The sequence below is a fragment of the Jaculus jaculus genome, chromosome 1, assembly GCF_020740685.1.
Source record: "Jaculus jaculus isolate mJacJac1 chromosome 1, mJacJac1.mat.Y.cur, whole genome shotgun sequence".
NCBI lineage: Eukaryota > Metazoa > Chordata > Mammalia > Rodentia > Dipodidae > Jaculus > Jaculus jaculus.
The window spans coordinates 339,863,676-339,883,661 of record NC_059102.1 but is presented as its reverse complement, the minus strand read 5'-3'; the positions used below and the strand labels follow the sequence as shown (position 1 = coordinate 339,883,661).

General features: G+C 45.6%; 1 protein-coding gene across 1 annotated transcript in view; it reads right to left on the bottom strand.

The window, feature by feature from the left end:
- Positions 1–19,986, bottom strand: part of Rrp15 (ribosomal RNA processing 15 homolog) — a 50,218-nt gene that overhangs the window by 19,176 nt on the left and 11,056 nt on the right. The window contains exons 2-4 of the mRNA XM_045130192.1: positions 11,688–11,950; positions 9,066–9,163; positions 5,289–5,487 (exon numbers count right to left, since the gene is read on the bottom strand). Of these exons, the coding sequence (XP_044986127.1) occupies positions 5,289–5,487; positions 9,066–9,163; positions 11,688–11,950 (560 nt within the window). The remainder of the gene's footprint in view (positions 1–5,288; positions 5,488–9,065; positions 9,164–11,687; positions 11,951–19,986) is intronic.

Here is a 19,986-nt window from a genome sequence, read left to right as displayed (position 1 = left end):
GAATGGTAGTTACCAAAACTGAAAAGGCTGAAAGTTTGATTAATTGTGATAATGCAGTTGGAAGGAATAAATTTTAGTTTTCTCTATAACAGTAACACAATACAGATTACAAAACAAATATAAAGGAAGATTTCCAACGTATGCACTGGAAAATAATCAAGAGGAGGTTATGGATACGGCTTGATCATACCCAAGGTAAACATGAATCAAAAACTTCACAATGTATCTCATTAATACAAACATTACTGTGTGACAGTCAATAAACAAGAATATAAGTTCAGCAAAATGGAAAGTAATCAAGAAACCCAAAAACATTCCCACCCTGAGCTGACACACTTCTAGATGCTCTTCTTCTCACGCTCCCACACTGAGCTGACACAATTCTAGATGCTCTTCTTCTCACGTTCCCATCCTGAGCTAACACACTTCTAGGTGCACTTCTTATCACGTTCCCACCCTGAGCTGACACACATCTAGGTGCTCTTCTTATCATACTCACACCCTGAGCTGACATACTTCTGGATGCTCTTCTTCTCACGTTCCCACACTGAGCTGACACAATTCTAGGTGCTCTTCTTATCATACTCACACCCTGAGCTGACAAACTTCTAGGTGCTCTTCTTCTCACGTTCCCACCTTGAGATGACACACTTCTAGAAGCTCTTCTTCTCACGTTCCCACACTGAGCTGACACACTTCTAGATGCTCTTCTTCTCACGTTCCCACCCTGAGCTCACACACTTCTAGATCCTCTTCTTCTCACGTTCCCACCTTGAGATGACACACTTCTAGATGCTCTTCTTCTCACATTCCCACCCTGAGCTGACACACTTCTAGGTGCTCTTCTTCTCACGTTCCCACCTTGAGATGACACACTTCTAGATGCTCTTCTTCTCACGTTCCCATCCTGAGCTGACACACTTCTGGATGCTCTTCTTCTCACGTTCCCACCCTGAGCTCACACACTTCTAGATCCTCTTCTTCTCACGTTCCCATCCTGAGCTGACACACTTCTGGATGCTCTTCTTCTCACGTTCCCATCCTGAGCTGACACACTTCTAGATGCTCTTCTTCTCACGCTCCCATCCTGAGCTGACACACTTCTAGATCCTCTTCTTCTCACGTTCCCACCCTGAGCTGACACACTTCTAGAAGCTCTTATTGTCACGTTCCCACCCTGAGCTGACACACTTCTAGATGCTCTTCTTCTCACGTTCCCACCCTGAGCTGACACACTTCTAGATCCTCTTCTTCTCACGTTCCCATCCTGAGATGACACACTTCTAGAAGCTCTTATTGTCACGTTCCCACCTTGAGCTGACACACTTCTGGATTCTCTTCGTCTCACGTTCCCATCCTGAGCTGTCACACTTCTGGATGCTCTTCTTCTCACGTTCCCACACTGAGCTGACACACTTCCAGATGCTCTTCTTCTCACGTTCCCATCCTGAGCTGACACACTTCTGGATGCTCTTCTTCTCATGTTCCCATCCTGAGCTGACACACTTCTAGATGCTCTTCTTCTCACGTTCCCATCCTGAGCTGACACACTTCTAGATCCTCTTCTTCTCACGTTCCCATCCTGGGCTGACACACTTCTAGATCCTCTTCTTCTCACGTTCCCACCCTGAGCTGACACACTTCTAGAAGCTCTTATTGTCACGTTCCCACCCTGAGCTGACACACTTCTAGATGCTCTTCTTCTCACGTTCCCACCCTGAGCTGACACACTTCTAGATCCTCTTCTTCTCACGTTCCCATCCTGAGCTGACACACTTCTAGATGCTCTTCTTCTCACGTTCCCACCCTGAGCTGACACACTTCTAGATTCTCTTCGTCTCACGTTCCCATCCTGAGCTGACACACTTCTGGATGCTCTTCTTCTCACGTTCCCACACTGAGCTGACACACTTATAGATGCTCTTCTTCTCACGTTCCCATCCTGAGCTGACACACTTCTGGATGCTCTTCTTCTCATGTTCCCATCCTGAGCTGACACACTTCTAGATGCTCTTCTTCTCACGTTCCCATCCTGAGCTGACACACTTCTAGATCCTCTTCTTCTCACGTTCCCACCCTGAGCTGACACACTTCTAGAAGCTCTTATTGTCACGTTCCCACCCTGAGCTGACACACTTCTAGAAGCTCTTATTGTCACGTTCCCACCCTGAGCTGACACACTTCTAGATGCTCTTCTTCTCACGTTCCCACCCTGAGCTGACACACTTCTAGATCCTCTTCTTCTCACGTTCCCATCCTGAGATGACACACTTCTAGATGCTCTTCTTCTCACGTTCCCACCTTGAGATGACACACTTCTAGATGCTCTTCTTCTCACGTTCCCACCCTGAGCTGACACACTTCTAGATGCTCTTTTTCTCACGTTCCCATCCTGAGCTGACACACTTCTGGATGCTCTTCTTCTCACGTTCCCATCCTGAGCTGACACACTTCTAGATGCTCTTCTTCTCACGTTCCCACCCTGAGCTGACACACTTCTGGATGCTCTTCTTTTCACGTTCCCACCCTGAGCTGACACACTTCTGGATGCTCTTCTTCTCACATTCCCACCCTGAGCTGACACACTTTTAGATGCTCTTCTTCTCACGTTCCCACCTTGAGATGACACACTTCTAGAAGCTCTTATTGTCACGTTCCCACCCTGAGCTGACACACTTCTGGATGCTCTTCTTCTCACGTTCCCATCCTGAGATGACACACTTCTAGGTGCTCTTCTTCTCACGTTCCCACCCTGAGATGACACACTTCTAGGTGCTCTTCTTCTCACGTTCCCACCCTGAGCTGACACACTTCTGGATGCTCTTCTTCTCACGTTCCCATCCTGAGATGACACACTTCTAGGTGCTCTTCTTCTCACGTTCCCACCCTGAGATGACACACTTCTAGGTGCTCTTCTTCTCACGCTCCCACCCAGAGTTGACACACTTCTAGATGCTCTTCTTCTCACGTTCCCATCCTGAGCTGACACACTTCTGGATGCTCTTCTTCTCACGTTCCCACCCTGAGCTGACACACTTCTAGGTGCTCTTCTTCTCACGTTCCCATCCTGAGCTGACACACTTCTAGGTGCTCTACTTCTCACGTTCCCATCCTGAGCTGACACACTTCTAGATGCTCTTCTTCTCACGTTCCCATCCTGAGCTGACACACTTCTGGATGCTCTTCTTCTCACGTTCCCACCCTGAGCTGACACACTTCTGGATGCTCTTCTTCTCACGTTCCCACCCTGTGCTGACACACTTCTGGATGCTCTTCTTCTCACGTTCCCACCCTGTGCTGACACACTTCTAGATGCTCTTCTTCTCACGTTCCCATCCTGAGCTGACACACTTCTAGGTGCACTTCTTATCACGATCCCACCCTGAGCTGACACACATCTAGGTGCTCTTCTTATCACACTCACACCCTGAGCTGACACACTTCTGGATGCTCTTCTTCTCACGTTCCCACCCTGAGCTGACACACTTCTGGATGCTCTTCTTCTCACGTTCCCACCCTGAGCTCACACACTTCTAGGTGCTCTTCTTCTCACGCTCCCACTCTGAGCTGACACACTTGTAGATGCTCTTCTTCTCACGTTCCCACCGAGTTGACACACTTCTAGATGCTCTTCTTCTCACGTTCCCACCCTGAGCTGACACACTTGTAGATGCTCTTCTTCTCACGTTCCCACCGAGTTGACACACTTCTAGATCCTCTTCTTCTCACGTTCCCACCCTGAGCTGACACACTTGTAGATGCTCTTCTTCTCACGTTCCCACCGAGTTGACACACTTCTAGATGCTCTTCTTCTCACGTTCCCACCCTGAGCTGACACACTTCTAGATGCTCTTCTTCTCACGTTCCCACCCTGAGCTGACACACTTCTAGATCCTCTTCTTCTCACGTTCCCACCCTGAGCTGACACACTTCTAGGTGCTCTTCTTCTCACGTTCCCACCCTGAGCTGACACACTTCTGGATGCTCTTCTTCTCACATTCCCACCCTGAGCTCACACACTTCTAGATGCTCTTCTTCTCACGCTCCCACCCTGAGCTGACACACTTCTAGATGCTCTTCTTCTCACGTTCCCACCCTGAGCTGACACACTTCTAGATGCTCTTCTTCTCACGTTCCCACCCTGAGCTGACACACTTCTAGATGCTCTTCTTCTCACGTTCCCACCCTGAGATGACACACTTCTAGATGCTCTTCTTCTCACGTTCCCACCCTGAGCTGACACACTTGTAGATGCTCTTCTTCTCACGCTCCCACCCTGAGCTCACACACTTCTAGATGCTCTTCTTCTCACGCTCCCACCCTGAGCTGACACACTTCTAGATGCTCTTCTTCTCACGTTCCCACCCTGAGCTGACACACTTCTAGATGCTCTTCTTCTCACGTTCCCATCCTGAGCTCACACACTTCTAGGTGCTCTTCTTCTCACATTCCAACTTGAGCTGACACACTTCTAGGTGCTTTTCTTCTCACGTTCCCACCCTGAGCTGACACACTTCTAGATGCTCTTCTTCTCACGTTCCCACCCTGAGCTGACACACTTCTAGGTGCTCTTCTTCTCACGTTCCCACCCTGAGCTGACACACTTGTAGATGCTCTTCTTCTCACGCTCCCACCCTGAGCTGACACACTTCTAGATGCTCTTCTTCTCACGTTCCCATCCTGAGCTGACACACTTCTAGATGCTCTTCTTCTCACGTTCCCATCCTGAGCTCACACACTTCTAGGTGCTCTTCTTCTCACATTCCACCTTGAGCTGACACACTTCTAAATGCTCTTCTTCTCATGTTTCTCCTGGTTGGCTGTTCTCTCCAAACACACACTAGAATTTAATACCTTTTATAGAAATCTGTCTTTTCCCTGATTAACTAAATAACTTAACAGTGGTAGAAATCAAACCATCAAGTATAAATATATACCTTAAATTTATAATTTTTATAACCCAGTCCTCATGTGATCAAAGCTCACTTCAGATTCTTTCACCTGAGACACAAAATGTTGGCTGAAGAGTGAAGCTGCAATCCTCTCCTCACCTGGCTTCTACCTGCTAAGATAAGCAATACTAGGGCATTAAAGAGGATCTCATTGCTCATGACTCCTACCAGTGGGGCTAAGGCTGTTAACTTACACACTGAACTTTTCATTAATTGGTTTGTAAGAATGTAAGAATCTTAATAAAATCTGAAAAAATTCTAATACCCCAGTGTTTTTTATATGTATATTTAACAGTAAAAAGTTGGATGTGTTGAATCGCTACCTAAAAGCCTTACCTTGACTTTTGGGTTCTTTCCAGATGAACCTTTCTCATTTGCACTTCCATCTGTTCCTCGCAGAACACTGATGAAATCTTTCTTGGACACAGTTGATATCAACTTAGCACGTTTTCTAATGGAGCCTCCTGCTTCTTTAACCTTTTCCTCAACATTCTTTTGATGTTTCTGAACAGCATTAAACAACTGCACCACACCTCTGAAGAATATAAATATCAAAACAAGGGAGTTATGTAACAATGCTAAAATACAAACTGTTAGGACAACAGTATACTTACTATCTAGTAAGAGACCAGCAACCTCTAGGTAAGTATTTCTAATTCACTCTTGAAGACAAATACTAGGTGAAATAATCCTCTAAGGCACATCCATAAAAGATAAATACACCTCCCCCCCACAACACATACATGTTGGCTTATTGGCTTTCAAAGGAAGAATAAAATCCAAAATTCCAGTGTGACATGTAGTGTATGGCTGAAGGGTGGAGGCAAGTAAAGTGCCTATGACGGAACTCAAAGGAGCTACTCCCACTTCTGTAAGTTTTATTAACTATATTCTCAGGGAAACTTTAAGGGCTAAGTATACTATTACCATCTTTTAGCAGACAAAATGAGAAAGAAATCAAATATTATGCCTGATATATACAGCAAAGAGGCAGTATAAGGATCTTAACTGAGCAACACAGCCCCATACAAACGCTCTCACCACCACCCACCATGTCGCTGAGTAACACCCAGACAGCCCCATCCCAACGCTCTCACCACCACTCACCATGTCGCTGAGTAACACCCAGACAGCCCTATTCCAACACTCTCACTACCACTCACCATGTCGCTAAGTAACACCCAGACAGCCCCATCCCAACGCTCTGTATCACCACACACCATGTCGCTGAGTAACACCCAGACAGCCCCATCCCAATGCTCTGTATCACCACTCACCATGTCGCTGAGTAACACCCAGACAGCCCCATCCCAACACACTCACCACCACTCACCATGTCGCTGAGTAACACCCAGACAGCCCCATCCCAACACTCTGTATCACCACTCACCATGTTGCTGAGTAACACCCAGATAGCCCCATCTCAACGCTCTCACCACCACTCACCTTGTCGCTGAGTAACACCCAGACAGCCCCATCCCAACGCTCTGTATCACCACACACCATGTCACTGAGTAACACCCAGACAGCCCCATCCCAACTCTCTCACCACCACTCACCATGTCGCTGAGTAACACCCAGACAGCCCCATCCCAACGCTCTGTATCACCACACACCATGTCACTGAGTAACACCCAGACAGCCCCATCCCAACACTCTGTATCACCACTAACCATGTAGCTGAGTAACACCCAGACAGCCCCATCCCAACACTCTGTATAACCACTCACCATGTCGCTGAGTAACACCCAGACAGCCCCATCCCAACACACTCACCACCACTCACCATGTCGCTGAGTAACACCCAGACAGCCCCATCCCAACGCTCTGTATCACCACACACCATGTCACTGAGTAACACCCAGACAGCCCCATCCCAACACTCTGTATCACCACTAACCATGTAGCTGAGTAACACCCAGACAGCCCCATCCCAACACTCTGTATCACCACTCACCATGTCGCTGAGTAACACCCAGACAGCCCCATCCCAACACACTCACCACCACTCACCATGTCGCTGAGTAACACCCAGACAGCCCCATCCCAACACACTCACCACCACTCACCATGTCGCTGAGTAACACCCAGACAGCCCCATCCCAACGCTCTCACCACCACTCACCATGTCGCTGAGTAACACCCAGACAGCCCCTTCCCAACGCTCTCACCACCACTCACCATGTCACTGAGTAACACCCAGACAGCCCTATCCCAACGCTCTCACCACCACTCACCATGTCACTGAGTAACACCCAGACAGCCCCATCCCAACACTCTCACCACCACTCACCATGTCGCTGAGTAACACCCAGACAGCCCATCCCAACGCTCTCACCACCACTCACCATGTCACTGAGTAACACCCAGACAGCCCCATCCCAACACTCTCACCACCACTCACCATGTCGCTGAGTAACACCCAGACAGCCCCATCCCAACACTCTCACCACCACTCACCATGTCACTGAGTAACACCCAGACAGCCCTATCCCAACACTCTCACTACCACTCACCATGTCGCTGAGTAACACCCAGACAGCCCCATCCCAACGCTCTGTATCACCACTCACCATGTCGCTGAGTAACACCCAGACAGCCCCATCCCAACACACTCACCACCACTCACCATGTCGCTGAGTAACACCCAGACAGCCCCATCCCAACACTCTCACCACCACTCACCATGTCACTGAGTAACACCCAGACAGCCCCATCCCAACACTCTGTATCACCACTCACCATGTCGCTGAGTAACACCCAGACAGCCCCATCCCAACGCTCTGTATCATCACACACCATGTCGCTGAGTAACACCCAGACAGCCCCATCCCAACGCTCTGTATCATCACACACCATGTCGCTGAGTAACACCCAGACAGCCCCATCCCAACACTCTGTATCACCACTCACCATGTCGCTGAGTAACACCCAGACAGCCCCATCCCAACGCTCTGTATCACCACTCACCATGTCGCTGAGTAACACCCAGGCAGCCCCATCCCAACGCTCTGTATCATCACACACCATGTCGCTGAGTAACACCCAGACAGCCCCATCCCAACGCTCTGTATCATCACTCACCATGTCGCTGAGTAACACCCAGACAGCCCCATCCCAACGCTCTGTATCATCACACACCATGTCGCTGAGTAACACCCAGACAGCCCATCCCAACGCTCTCACCACCACTCACCATGTCACTGAGTAACACCCAGACAGCCCCATCCCAACGCTCTGTATCATCACTCACCATGTCGCTGAGTAACACCCAGACAGCCCCATCCCAACTCTCTCACCACCACTCACCATGTTGCTGAGTAACACCCAGACAGACCTATCTCAACACTCTGTATCACCACACACATACCATTTCATTGAGAAACACCCAAGCAGATTAGGAAATGACCAACACAATTCTGGCAACCAAGAATTAATAGTAATTCCACCAACTATAACTGCTACGTTCCATAAATAGTAATTCAATTTTATCTCCTCTGTGACTCCTCCAAACCTCCACACAGTGGCCTGCTGTGCTCCCATACACAGGACATACTCTGTTCTCAGAGACTGTCATGTGTACAGATGACGGCAAGGCCCTAGTAGCACCATATCCTATTAATCTTTGTACAGAGAAGGTGACATATAAATATTTGGTGTCATGATTTAAGAAAGGAAGAAGAGATTACTAGAGAAGGGTAAAGGAGAGGAAGGAGGGGACGTACGGGGAGAGAAAAGTAAAAGGCTGGCATGAGGTTGCCATAATGTATAACATATTATCCCGTAAACACAATGCAAGATAACAAAAATGATAGAGTCCCCTGAACTTAGACAACCAAAGAGAGATACAGTAAGAGATCTGGCTACATTGTTCTTGTGACTGTAAAAACTAGAAGATCTGATCAGGTTTATACCAAATACACACTATGAACACATTAAACTCTTGCCTCATGAGACTTCCAAAGCTCTGGTTGAATTTATTGTTCATCAGCAGGCTTCCATACATATCACTTGGCTCTGAGAAGGCAGAGCTGAGAATCAAATCTAATCAAAAGTCTATCATTATCAAAGCCGTAACACATCTACTTTTTAAACAGTGAAACACCATCTTACCTAGTTGCAATTCTCTGAAGGTTTCTCTCTGTTTCTTTGTCTTTGACAACATCTGGCTTCACTCTGCACATCATCTCCCACTCCCGCTTCTTATCAAGCTGTGTTATAAATATTGTTATGTTAAAGAATATTAGGCATTTTTGAAAGTACATCAAACTTTGATATGATATTCTGTGAAAGGACAAAGGTAATAAATCATTCTAGCTTAGTAAGTCATAGGAACTTTTTCAAAAACACAATTTCAGGAGTTCAGCTCAGAGAGCTTGTGGTTAGCACTCAACATGTCATGTGAGAAGCACAAAGAGACTTTCTAGCAGCTTCTCTGACAGCAGGGCTCTGGAGTGCTGCCAGCGTATTTGGCCAGGCAGTCCAAGGTAGGCTGTAAGACAGCCTCGGGCCTCATCTACCACCACCACTCTTTAGTAATTGCAAATTTCACCACTGTTTCTCTTTATTTTCACAAAGTGATTTCATCCGTCAACACTGAGAATTAAGAATGTATATCAACTATGGAAAAAAACATTATTATATCCATATATTAAAACGATTATTTTTCTTCTCTCATGAAACATTTAACCCATCAGTACTCTCACCACATACAACTTGCCACAATCTAAAGCAAAGTGGCTCCCTGGTGGTGGGCAAACACAGAAGGGGGGCCGAGGAAAAGGAAACCCCACAGGGAACACAGCCTAATGCACCCCGGCCTGGTCTCAGGCACCTGGCTTCAACCACTGTGTGGTCTCTTTCCCAAGGCAGTACTGATGCTGCTAGGGTGCAGGAAAACCCTCCTTGAAGGCAGGGGACAATGTCTCCCTATGACATGCTCTCCTCTCATCCTATATTACTGAGCATGCCCAACAGCAAAACCTGCACTGACTACAAAGATGAGCCTGATTCCTTTCTGAAGAAGTCTTCTCCAATCAGCGCACTTTAATGGTGGTAAAGGTCACTACCCCGGTCACAACCGCAGGTTCCACTATAGGAAGGCTCTGCAAAGAGCATGTGCAATACTGATGGTTCCAGCATCAGCATGGGTGCTTAGCACAGTTGGAACACAGTCCCACAGCCAGCACTCAGTTTTTCACCTGCAGTAGACTTACAGACAGGTCCTTGGTTTCAAAATGTTGTTCTTGCCCTCATGGCAACTTTGAGACTAGAAGATACTTAAGATTCTTACATTTTTAAAACCCATTTTCTCTTTTGCCAATTAATAAACAAAGATTCAAATTTTCATTTGAAAAGCTATCTGTAACATTTAGAGAAAAAAATTTAAATCTAATGAGAATAGTTTGAGTATAGACTGCATACTTAACAAGGAAAATTTCATGCAGATGACTAGTGATAGCAAAAAACATTATAAAATAACAAGGCCGTGACAAACATAAAGGGAACTATATGGTAATACAAACCTTTCTTTCTTTCACTTACACTACAGTATATACTCTAAGAAGCTATCCTTCCATATGGCTCGTGCAATTATAAAAATTATTTTTCTAGGGCTGGGGAAATGGCTTAGCAGTTAGGCATTTGCCTGTGAAGCCTAAGGAAAGGAACCCAGTTTGATTCCCTGGGACCCATGTAAGCCAGATGCACAAGTGGGGGCAAGCATCTGGAGTTCATTTGCAATGGCTGGAGGCCCTGGCGAACGTAGTTTCTTTCTCTCTGCCTCTTCCTCTCTGTCTCACAAAGAGGTATTTTTTTAAAAAATTATTTTTCTATCATTAGAAAATAATCTTTTAGTAACCAAATGTTTGACAAACAGGTATTTGATCAGCTACAAAGAATATCAGCACCTTATGGGCTCTATATTTAGAGCACAGCAGTAAGCTCTATCTAAATGTAGGCCCTTACCTAAGATAACATGAGTCTGTACCTTCAGTGGTTTAACCAAGCACAATGCATTCAACTTATCCAGTAGAAAAATCATCATTTTAGAACTGTATCCCTCTTCTTCAGTTATATAATAAAAAAGTATCTAAGAGCCAGGTGTGGTGGTGCACGCCTTTAATCCCAGCACTCGGGAGGCAGAGGTAGGAGGATCACTGTGAGTTCGAGGCCACCCTGAGAATACATACTGAATTTCAAGTCAGCCTGGGATAGAGTGAGACCCTACCTTGAATCCCCTGCCCTCCCCCCCAAAAGTATCTAAGATGTTCCTGTCCCAACCCAATGAGATGGCCATGTAAGCCACTCCCAAGAAGATGCACACACAGAAGTTGTGGCCATAGGGGTCATTACTTGACTGTTTTGTTTTTTAAGGTAGGGTCTCACTCTAGCCCAAGCTGGCCTAGAATTCACTACGTAGTGTCAGGGTGCCCTCGAACTCACAGCGATCCTCCTACCTCTGCCTCCCCAGTGCTGGGATTAAAGGCATGAGCCACCATACCCTAACTCATTATTTGGTTTTTAAAAGACAGACTTCCTCAGCTGTGTTTCTTGGCTTTGCTTAGAGACTAAAAGTGAACTAGAACACTTCAGAGGAAGGTTCTTTCTGATGGCATTCTTGCTTATCCAGCCATGTAAAAAGCAGTTGAACACTAGACCGTTCTGGGGCAAGCTCTGCAAAGAACATGGCACCGAGAAGCCAGAGCAACTCCAGGGTACAAAGACAGGACACACCTGCTTTCTTCTCTCCAGTCTTTCTTGTTTTAACTTCTCTTGCTCCTTCTCCAGTTCTCTATTTTTGATGAGAATAGTGGATTTACTTTTAAGAGTCTTTTTGTTAATGATCTTAGCCATGGCATCTGCCCAGCCGGCGTTAGTCCCAGTGCTGGGCTCCTCAGGGCTTCCATTTTCTTCCTCACAGGTCTTAAGGCTGTCCTCACTGTCAGCATCCACTGCACCATCATCAGAGAAGTAATCCACTTCTGAGCCACAGCTTCCTACAGAACCAAAGAGCAAAAATTATGAACTTCAGTGTCCTAAGCAGAAGCACTGTGATCGGACCTTGAGCCATTCATGAAGTTCTGCCAGCCTTTGTTAACACAAGAAGGGGCTTTTTGGAGTCCTGGAGCTGCAGCAGTTGTGAGGAACAGCAGGATTAACTACCCCATTGCCACTGGCCCCTAAGACCTAGTCCAGCCACAAAGACGGGCAAGCCAAATAGTTTCAAGATCCAAGACACAAATCCAACAGCCTCCTCCACTTCACTACTGCCTCTGCTGGAATGGTGAATGACCCTCTCAATACTGGTACAGAGTACACTTACGTATATGGACCATACCCATGTCATTATATTTCTTAAAGAGATTAATAAAGACTATTGCAAAAACACAATTAATGCCAGGTGTGGTGGCGCATGCCTTTAATCCCAGCACTTGGGAGGCAGAGGTAGGAGGGTCGCCATGAGTTCAAGGCCACCCTGAGATGACAGAGTTAATTCCAGGTCAGCCTGGACCAGAGTGAGAACCTACCTCGAAAAAACAAAAACAAACAAACAAACAAAAAACCACAATTAAAAGCTTCAGCATAAGAAAAGTGGTGTAGTGTTAAGTCAACTTCTCTAAGGAATTTGCAATTTGGCTCAAATATTTAAAATTTTAAATTTCTGTCCAAAAAACTACAAAGACGAAAAAAACAAAAATGACCCAATTTCTGTGATTTTAAAGAATATGGACACAGTACTACAAATTCAGGTTGGTCACTTTTAACATTTCTGGAGGGAAAAAAGAATGGTGTGCCCCAGATACCAATCAAGCAATTGTACTGGTGGATAACTGGATGAGATATCAACTCCTGGGCTGGAGAAATGGCTCAGTAGATAAAGCACTTGCTATACAAGCATGAGTACCTGGGTTGCAATGTCAGACCACGCCTAAAAACTAGAAGCTATGGCAGCTATCTGTAATCCCAGCATAGCTACAAGGAGATGGGAGCCAGCCAGTCAGATAAACTGAGTAGTGAACAACAACTGAGAGACCCTGTCTCAAATGACATGGAAGGCAAGGACTGACCCAGGAAGTTGTCATGTGACATCCATATGCACGCTGTGGCTCATATTCTCTCCCCCGTCCTCTCTCTCTCACACACACATATACACACATCAACTGCTGAGGTGATAAACACATCTAAGGATGCTATTAGTTTCATCATGAAGAATCCAAGGAAAAGAAGGCAGAAGAATGCAAACTAGCCCACCAAATGTGAGTTGAAGTGCGGAGGACTGGCACAGACAAGGGTTGTAGGTAGCTTACTCAGCAACCCTGGGTCCTGTAAGCTCAGCAGCTGGCCCTTCTTGGCACACACAAGCAGCTGGCACCATGCCTGTATGCATGTATACAACCCAGGGTACTTAGGGGAGCTCCTGTTTCATCTGTCAGAGACCCTCGAGCTATGGGTAAATACCTCTAAGGAGAAAACCATGAGACAGTTCAGTATCTTGAGATACCTTCTGGTAAGAAGTGCTGACAAAGGCAGCTAGCTGAGAAGTTAACAGAGAAATCTGCAAGGAACAACTGCCACCTCACTCACTGGAGTAACAACTTTTCTTTGGGTCACTCCTAACTAAATGCATCTCAGAGATTATCACCAGAAAAATAAAAGGCCGTTACTTGAAACTCTTCCTATAAAAATATCTCTATTAAACAGCAACATTAGCAAAAGTACTGTTAATCCTTTGGTGCCTCATTTCCATTAAAAATATCAGGTAAAACACCCAAGCGTGGTGGCGCACACCTTTAATCCCAGCACTCAGGAGGCAGAGGTAGGAGGGACACCATGAGTCCAAGGCCATCCTGAGACTACACAGTGAATTCCAGGTCAGCCTGGGCTAGAGCGAGACCCTACCTCGGAAAAAAAAAAATCAGGTAAAACAAAAAGAAAAAGGGCACACGCATAAAAAGGCATCCTGATGTCCCTACCTTCCAATTCTGACACCTTCATCCAAGTCCAAACAAGAACCCTCAGACTGAGAAGTCAGCCATTCCCCAGAGCACTGCCTATCAAGGTGTCTGCACAGGCCCATTTGCCTTTTCCACAGCTGGCATCACTGACAGCCTTTGCTTCCATTTCTGAGAGGTCTACTGATGGATTACAATCAAAAATTTTCTGTTCAAATCGAAGCCTCAGTTTCTGCTTTAAGTAATCGCAACATCATGTGCCTATTTTATCCTTAAATATGTTAGGCCCTTTTTATCAACTTACTGATGAGACCCCAGTAAAAGAAAGAGAATGTGAGGCACTAATAACTATGTCATCCTTTCTAAATTGCCTGACTTCAAGTAATGAACAAGCAAAACTGATGTTTCCCTAGTAATTATAATACTTGTACTGGAGGGTAAACATGTGCACGACAGACTGAGCATCCCTAACCCCAAAACTGAAAGGCTAAATTGCTCTAACATTTGAAAAGCCGTATTACTGAAAAAATCTGAATTTAGAACCTCTCTGATTTCCAATTTTCTGATTAAGTGTGGTCAGTCAAACTCTAAGACCAGAAAAACTGAAAAGATACTCAAACTGTACATTTATGCAGTAAGTGCTGAGAATTCATAAAATTAAAACGTACAATAGGTATTAATATACAACAAATAAAAACCTGTAAGATTAGAAAAGTCAATAAAACCACAAATATCCAAAAATGAACCTCAAGAATGAGAAAAAAAAAAAGTAAAGTTCCTTCAAATGCTATACTGAGCATTGCTTAATGTTGAATAGGCCAGAGAAAAATAGCTTAGTTAGTAGTAGTAGTTAAGGCACTTGTCTGCAAAGCCTAAGGATCCAGGTTCAATTCCCCAGAACCCTCCTAAGCCAGATGCATACCTGGATGCATGTGGAGTCTGTCTGGAGTAGCTATAGGCCCTGGTGCTCCCATTCTCTCACTCACTCACTCTCTCTCGTAAATAAATAAAAGAAAATAAAAAATATTTTAAAAACTACCAATGATATGAAAAATGATGAAGCGGCATATTTCTTTTTAAAAATATTTGTATTTGGACTACCAGTCAAGGTGGCATCCATCTAACCACGCTACACCTCCCAGGGAAAGTAAGGCAAGACGGTTAGGGTTCATTGGGTCTTCTTGGGGTGAGCAGAGTCCAACAGACCTCTAGCGGGAGGGCGCAGAGGAGCAAAGCAGGAATCACCTGATCCCACGCGCTCTGGTGGCCCGCCAGTCCCCAGTGCCCTCAAGCAGCCGCCCTAGCCACAGTCGCAGCTGCAGTTCCTCCTGCACTCACTGCAGGCAAGGGGACCTAGGCCAGCAGGCTAGCACAGCTCCAGGAGCGCCTCCAAGCTCACGAAAGCTGCCCCACTCACTGCCACCTCCCACCCCGTGGCAGCAGGCTAGGGTTCCCTCAGGGGCCTCCCACTCACTGCTGTCCCCCACCCCGTGGGTGGATTCAGGCCAGCAGGCTAGCCTTCCCTCAGGGGACCTCCACATACCAGCCCACTTGCTGCCACCCCCCACACCAGCGCACCAACCCAAGCCAGCAGGCCAGCGTTCCCCCAGGAGACCTCCACATGCAAACGTAGTCCCACTCACCAACCTCCCCACATCCATAGGCAGATTCACGTCAGCAGGTTAGTGACCCCACCACCACCAAGGGACCTCTACACGCCACTGCCCCTCCTTGTGTGGACCCAGGCCAGCAGGCTAAGGTTCCCCACTCCCTAGGGTCTAGCACCACAGGACCTCCACACAGCCCCACATGTCACCTGACCGACAACAGTCCCATATCCCCACCCTGCCCTGTCACAGAACCCAGAAGTCCCATCCACCCCCAGCTACAGGGTCCCAAGGGACCTGCTGTTCCATCCCTTCACCCTTAAGCACTGCAGAACCAACACACATTCCCATCCCACCACCCTCCACAGGCCAGCCGCAACACCAGTCTGCTCTGCCCCATGACCCCCTAGCAATCCCCTAGGGCCAACTGAGGATGCAGTCCCATACCATGAATCACAAAACAACAAGCCCCTTCATCAGGTCCCCAGGACCCCACCAGAGCCTGGCGGGCTCCTTCCCTCTGAGCAGCAGGCCCCATTGCCATCAGAAGCCTAGTGGAAGCAAACATGAAAGGAACAATTACTCAAGACACTTCAAGGGTGGACTACAGCTTCCTCCTGGATTAAAGACTCCTACATTGTGATGAGCAGACCACAGCGCAAAAAGAATTAACATGAAAAAGAAAATGCAAGTAAATGCAACAAGATTGCCCAGTCCCAGGATGGATGTCTCTATTCAAAACACAGAAGAGACAGTAGAATCACAATCCCCAAATGAAGATGTAAGCTATGCAACCCTGGCCAAGTAATAGCAGAACTTACAGAAAATCAACAAAGGGCTGATAATCATAAGAATGCTGCCCTCACTAGATTAGACCTAATAGAAAAAAAGCAGGAAGAGTTCAAAATACAGAGTTCAAAATGAGCTGAGGGGGAGGGGCGCCTCAATAACTAGCTGGCTAAGCTCAATGAAGACAAGAAACACAAGGATGAACTCTAAGAAGCATTAAGAAAATCAGAAAATGACATGAAAGGGGAACTTGACCATGGGATGGAAGCTGTACATAAACAAACAGTAGAAAATACAAACCAAATTGAACAAGCCCAGAACTCTATAGAAACTCTCAAGAATAGAATCAGCCATGTGGGAGATAAAAATTCAGAACTGGAAGGCAAAACAGAATAGCTCATGAGTCCAAAAGTTTCAATAAGTTCAAAAATTTTTGTGAACAGAACATGAAGGAACTATGGGATATTATTAAAGGTCCCAAATCTGGATCATAATAATACATAATGGGGAGAGACTGAAGGAATTACGTTGAGATCAGGAACTAGACAAGCGTGTCCACTCTCACCTGTGCTCTTCAATATAGTACTGAAAGTCCTAGCTCAAGCAGTAAGACAGGAGAAGGAAATAAAAGGGTTACAAATTGGAAAGAAAGAAGTTAAGTTAGCCTAATTCAGATTCCATACATAAGTAATGCAAGAACCTCCATCTGAAAACTCCTAAAGGTGATTAACTCCTTCAGCAAAGTTTCAGGACACAAAATCAATGCACAAAATCAGTAGTCTTTCTATATGAAAAAGACAAAGATACAGAGAAAGAAATAAGCAACATTGTACCACTTTCAATAGCAACAACAACAACAAAATTACCTTGGAATAACACTACCCAAGAACTAGAAAGACCTATACAATGAAAACATAAAAACACTCAAGAAAGAAACTAAGGAAGACTTGAGAAAATGGAAAGACCTCCCATGTACCTGGTTAGGCAGAATTAACACTGTGAAAATAGCAATCTTAAAATATACAGATCTAATGCAACACCAATAAAAATCCCAACATTTTTCTTCACAAAGATAGAAAAAATGATCTCAAAATTCGTATGGAACGGCAGAAAGCCTCAGATATCCAAGCATATCCTCAGAAAAAGAAATACTTCTGGAGGCATCACCATACCTGATCTAAAGCTATATTACAAAGCCACAGCAATAAAAACAACATGGTACTAGCATAAAAAAACAGGATTATAGATCAATGGAACAGAATCGAGGACCCAGACTTTGGGTCAAGTAACTACAGCTACTTGATATCTGACAAAAGCCCTAACAATATAGGCTGGAATAAAGACAGCATCTTCAACAAATGGTGCTGGACAAACTGGTTAGCCTTACACAGGAAAAAGAAACTCAATCCACACATCTCACCATGCACAAAAATCAACTCCAAATGAATCAAAGACCTCAATATAAGACCATAAACTCAGCTACTACTGGAAGAAAAACTAAGTGGAACTTTTCACGGTATGAGTGGGAAAAAAAGACTTCCTGAACAAAACTCCACTAGCTCAGGAACTTAAACAATCCCTCAACCACTGGGATCTCATGAAGCTGAAAAGTTTCTTCACAGACAAACATATAATAAGCAAAGCCAATAGATTACCCAAAGAATGGGAGAAAATTTTTGCTGACTATACAGCTGACAGAGGCCTAATTTCCAGAATCTACGAAGAACTTAAAAACCTGAACAATAAAGTCAAACAATCCACTCACAAAATGGGGCAAAGAAATGGACAGGGAGTTCCCAGAGGAAGAAATACAAATGGCAAACACACACTTAAGAAAAAGTTCATTATCCCTAATCATCAGGGAAATGGAAATTATAACAATGAGATTCCACCTTATCCAGTAAGGATAGCAGACATTTAAAAATCAAATGAAAACAAATGCTGGTGAGGATGTGGAGAAATAGGAACCCTTATTCACTGTTGGTATTAATGTAACATGGTACAACCTCTATGGAAAGCAATATGGAGACTTCTAAAATGGTTGACTATAGAGTTACCAAGAGACCCGGTTATTCCCCTACAGGGCATTTACCCTAAAAGCTTCATGCCTCAGTTCACAAAGATTTGTTCAACCCTGTTTATAACTGCTCAGTTTATAATAGCTAAGAGCTGAAATCAACCCAGATGTTTATCATTAGACGATTGGATACCCAAGATGTATACCTACGCAATGGAATTCTATACAGCAGCAAGGAAAACTAACAATGAAATCTGAAGAAAAATGGTCCAACCTGGAACAAATCATTCTCAGGAACTCAACCAATCACAGAAAAATAACAGTCGCATGGTCTCACTCATCTGTAGCTCCTAACCTGAATCTGCCCAAGATGCAGGCATACCTCATAAGCATCTCGAGGACCAAACAATAGGGTTGGTGGGGTGGGTGGGGTGGGTAAGGGGGGGGGGACACAAAACTGGACCCAAATGGCAATGGTACCATAAAATTCTACATCCTAAAAGACAGACTAAATGGTTGAACCTTCATCAGGTCCTCACAGGGCCCTGAAGAGGTTATGATGAAGACTAACCTTAATCTTCTCCTGTTTCTTTCTCCTCCCCCCTCCCCCTCCCTCCCTCCCTTTCTCCCTCCCTCTTCTATCTCTATTACCTTTTTATTCTTTCTTTTCCTTAGTGCTGGCCTGTAACTCCCAGTGCCAGCATGTGTTTAACATCCACAATGATCAGAGAGACCTACAAGGTTTCCCAAAAGAAGACAGATTTCTGTCAGAGTACTTGATGACCCACCACCCTGTTGCTGAAGACACCATATGCTGTTGGTACGGAACATGGAGTGACCTGGCTGGAATCTGGGAGAGTAAGGCCCCAGACAGTTAGCTCGTCTAGTGCCAGAAGGTGCTACATGAGTGACGGGGAAAATGACCCACATCTGTCCAAGCAACTTGTGGTCTAAGCTACTCAGCAGCAAACAACCTGATGTGATGCTCACACAAGTGTAATAGTGGCACACAGCCATGGTGGGCAACCAACTGCTCTTGATTTGGTTAACTGACCTGCTCAGTGGAATGGAGTGCATAGCTGGAGCTGGGAAACAAGTCAGAACCATATCCACAAGACAAGCCTGCTCTCCATTATCAAGCTGCCACCAATCATGGGCTACAAGAGGGCCTACACCTATTAAATTCTCTCTAAAATAATAATGGCTATCCCATATCTAGTGCTGACTTCACTCCCCATTGGAGAATTTGCTTCTCTTTTTCAGATGGATGCAGATCCTGAGAGAATCAGACCATCACACCTCCCCAGGGCCCCAAATGAAACTAAAAGTAATTGGGAAAATGAGCAAGAGTGCTGCTTTCTTGGTGAACCTGTCCCAGCAAAAAGGTGAAGGAGATAGACACAGAGAACACTCAACTCCTACCAAACCAGAGACACAGAGGCTCCCAAGACCTCATCACTGAAGTAGACCCATCATGGCTCAGGGAAATTTTCAGAATAGGGGGCAGAAAGATTATGTTAGAGCCACATATTGGGACATTATGCACAGAAACATTGCCTCTTACCCATAACTGATGGCTAACCCCACAATGTATGACCCACTTTCCCCAACAAGGCTCATCCCTGCAGAGGGGAGAGAACAGGGAAGAGGCTAATGATGGTACCAAC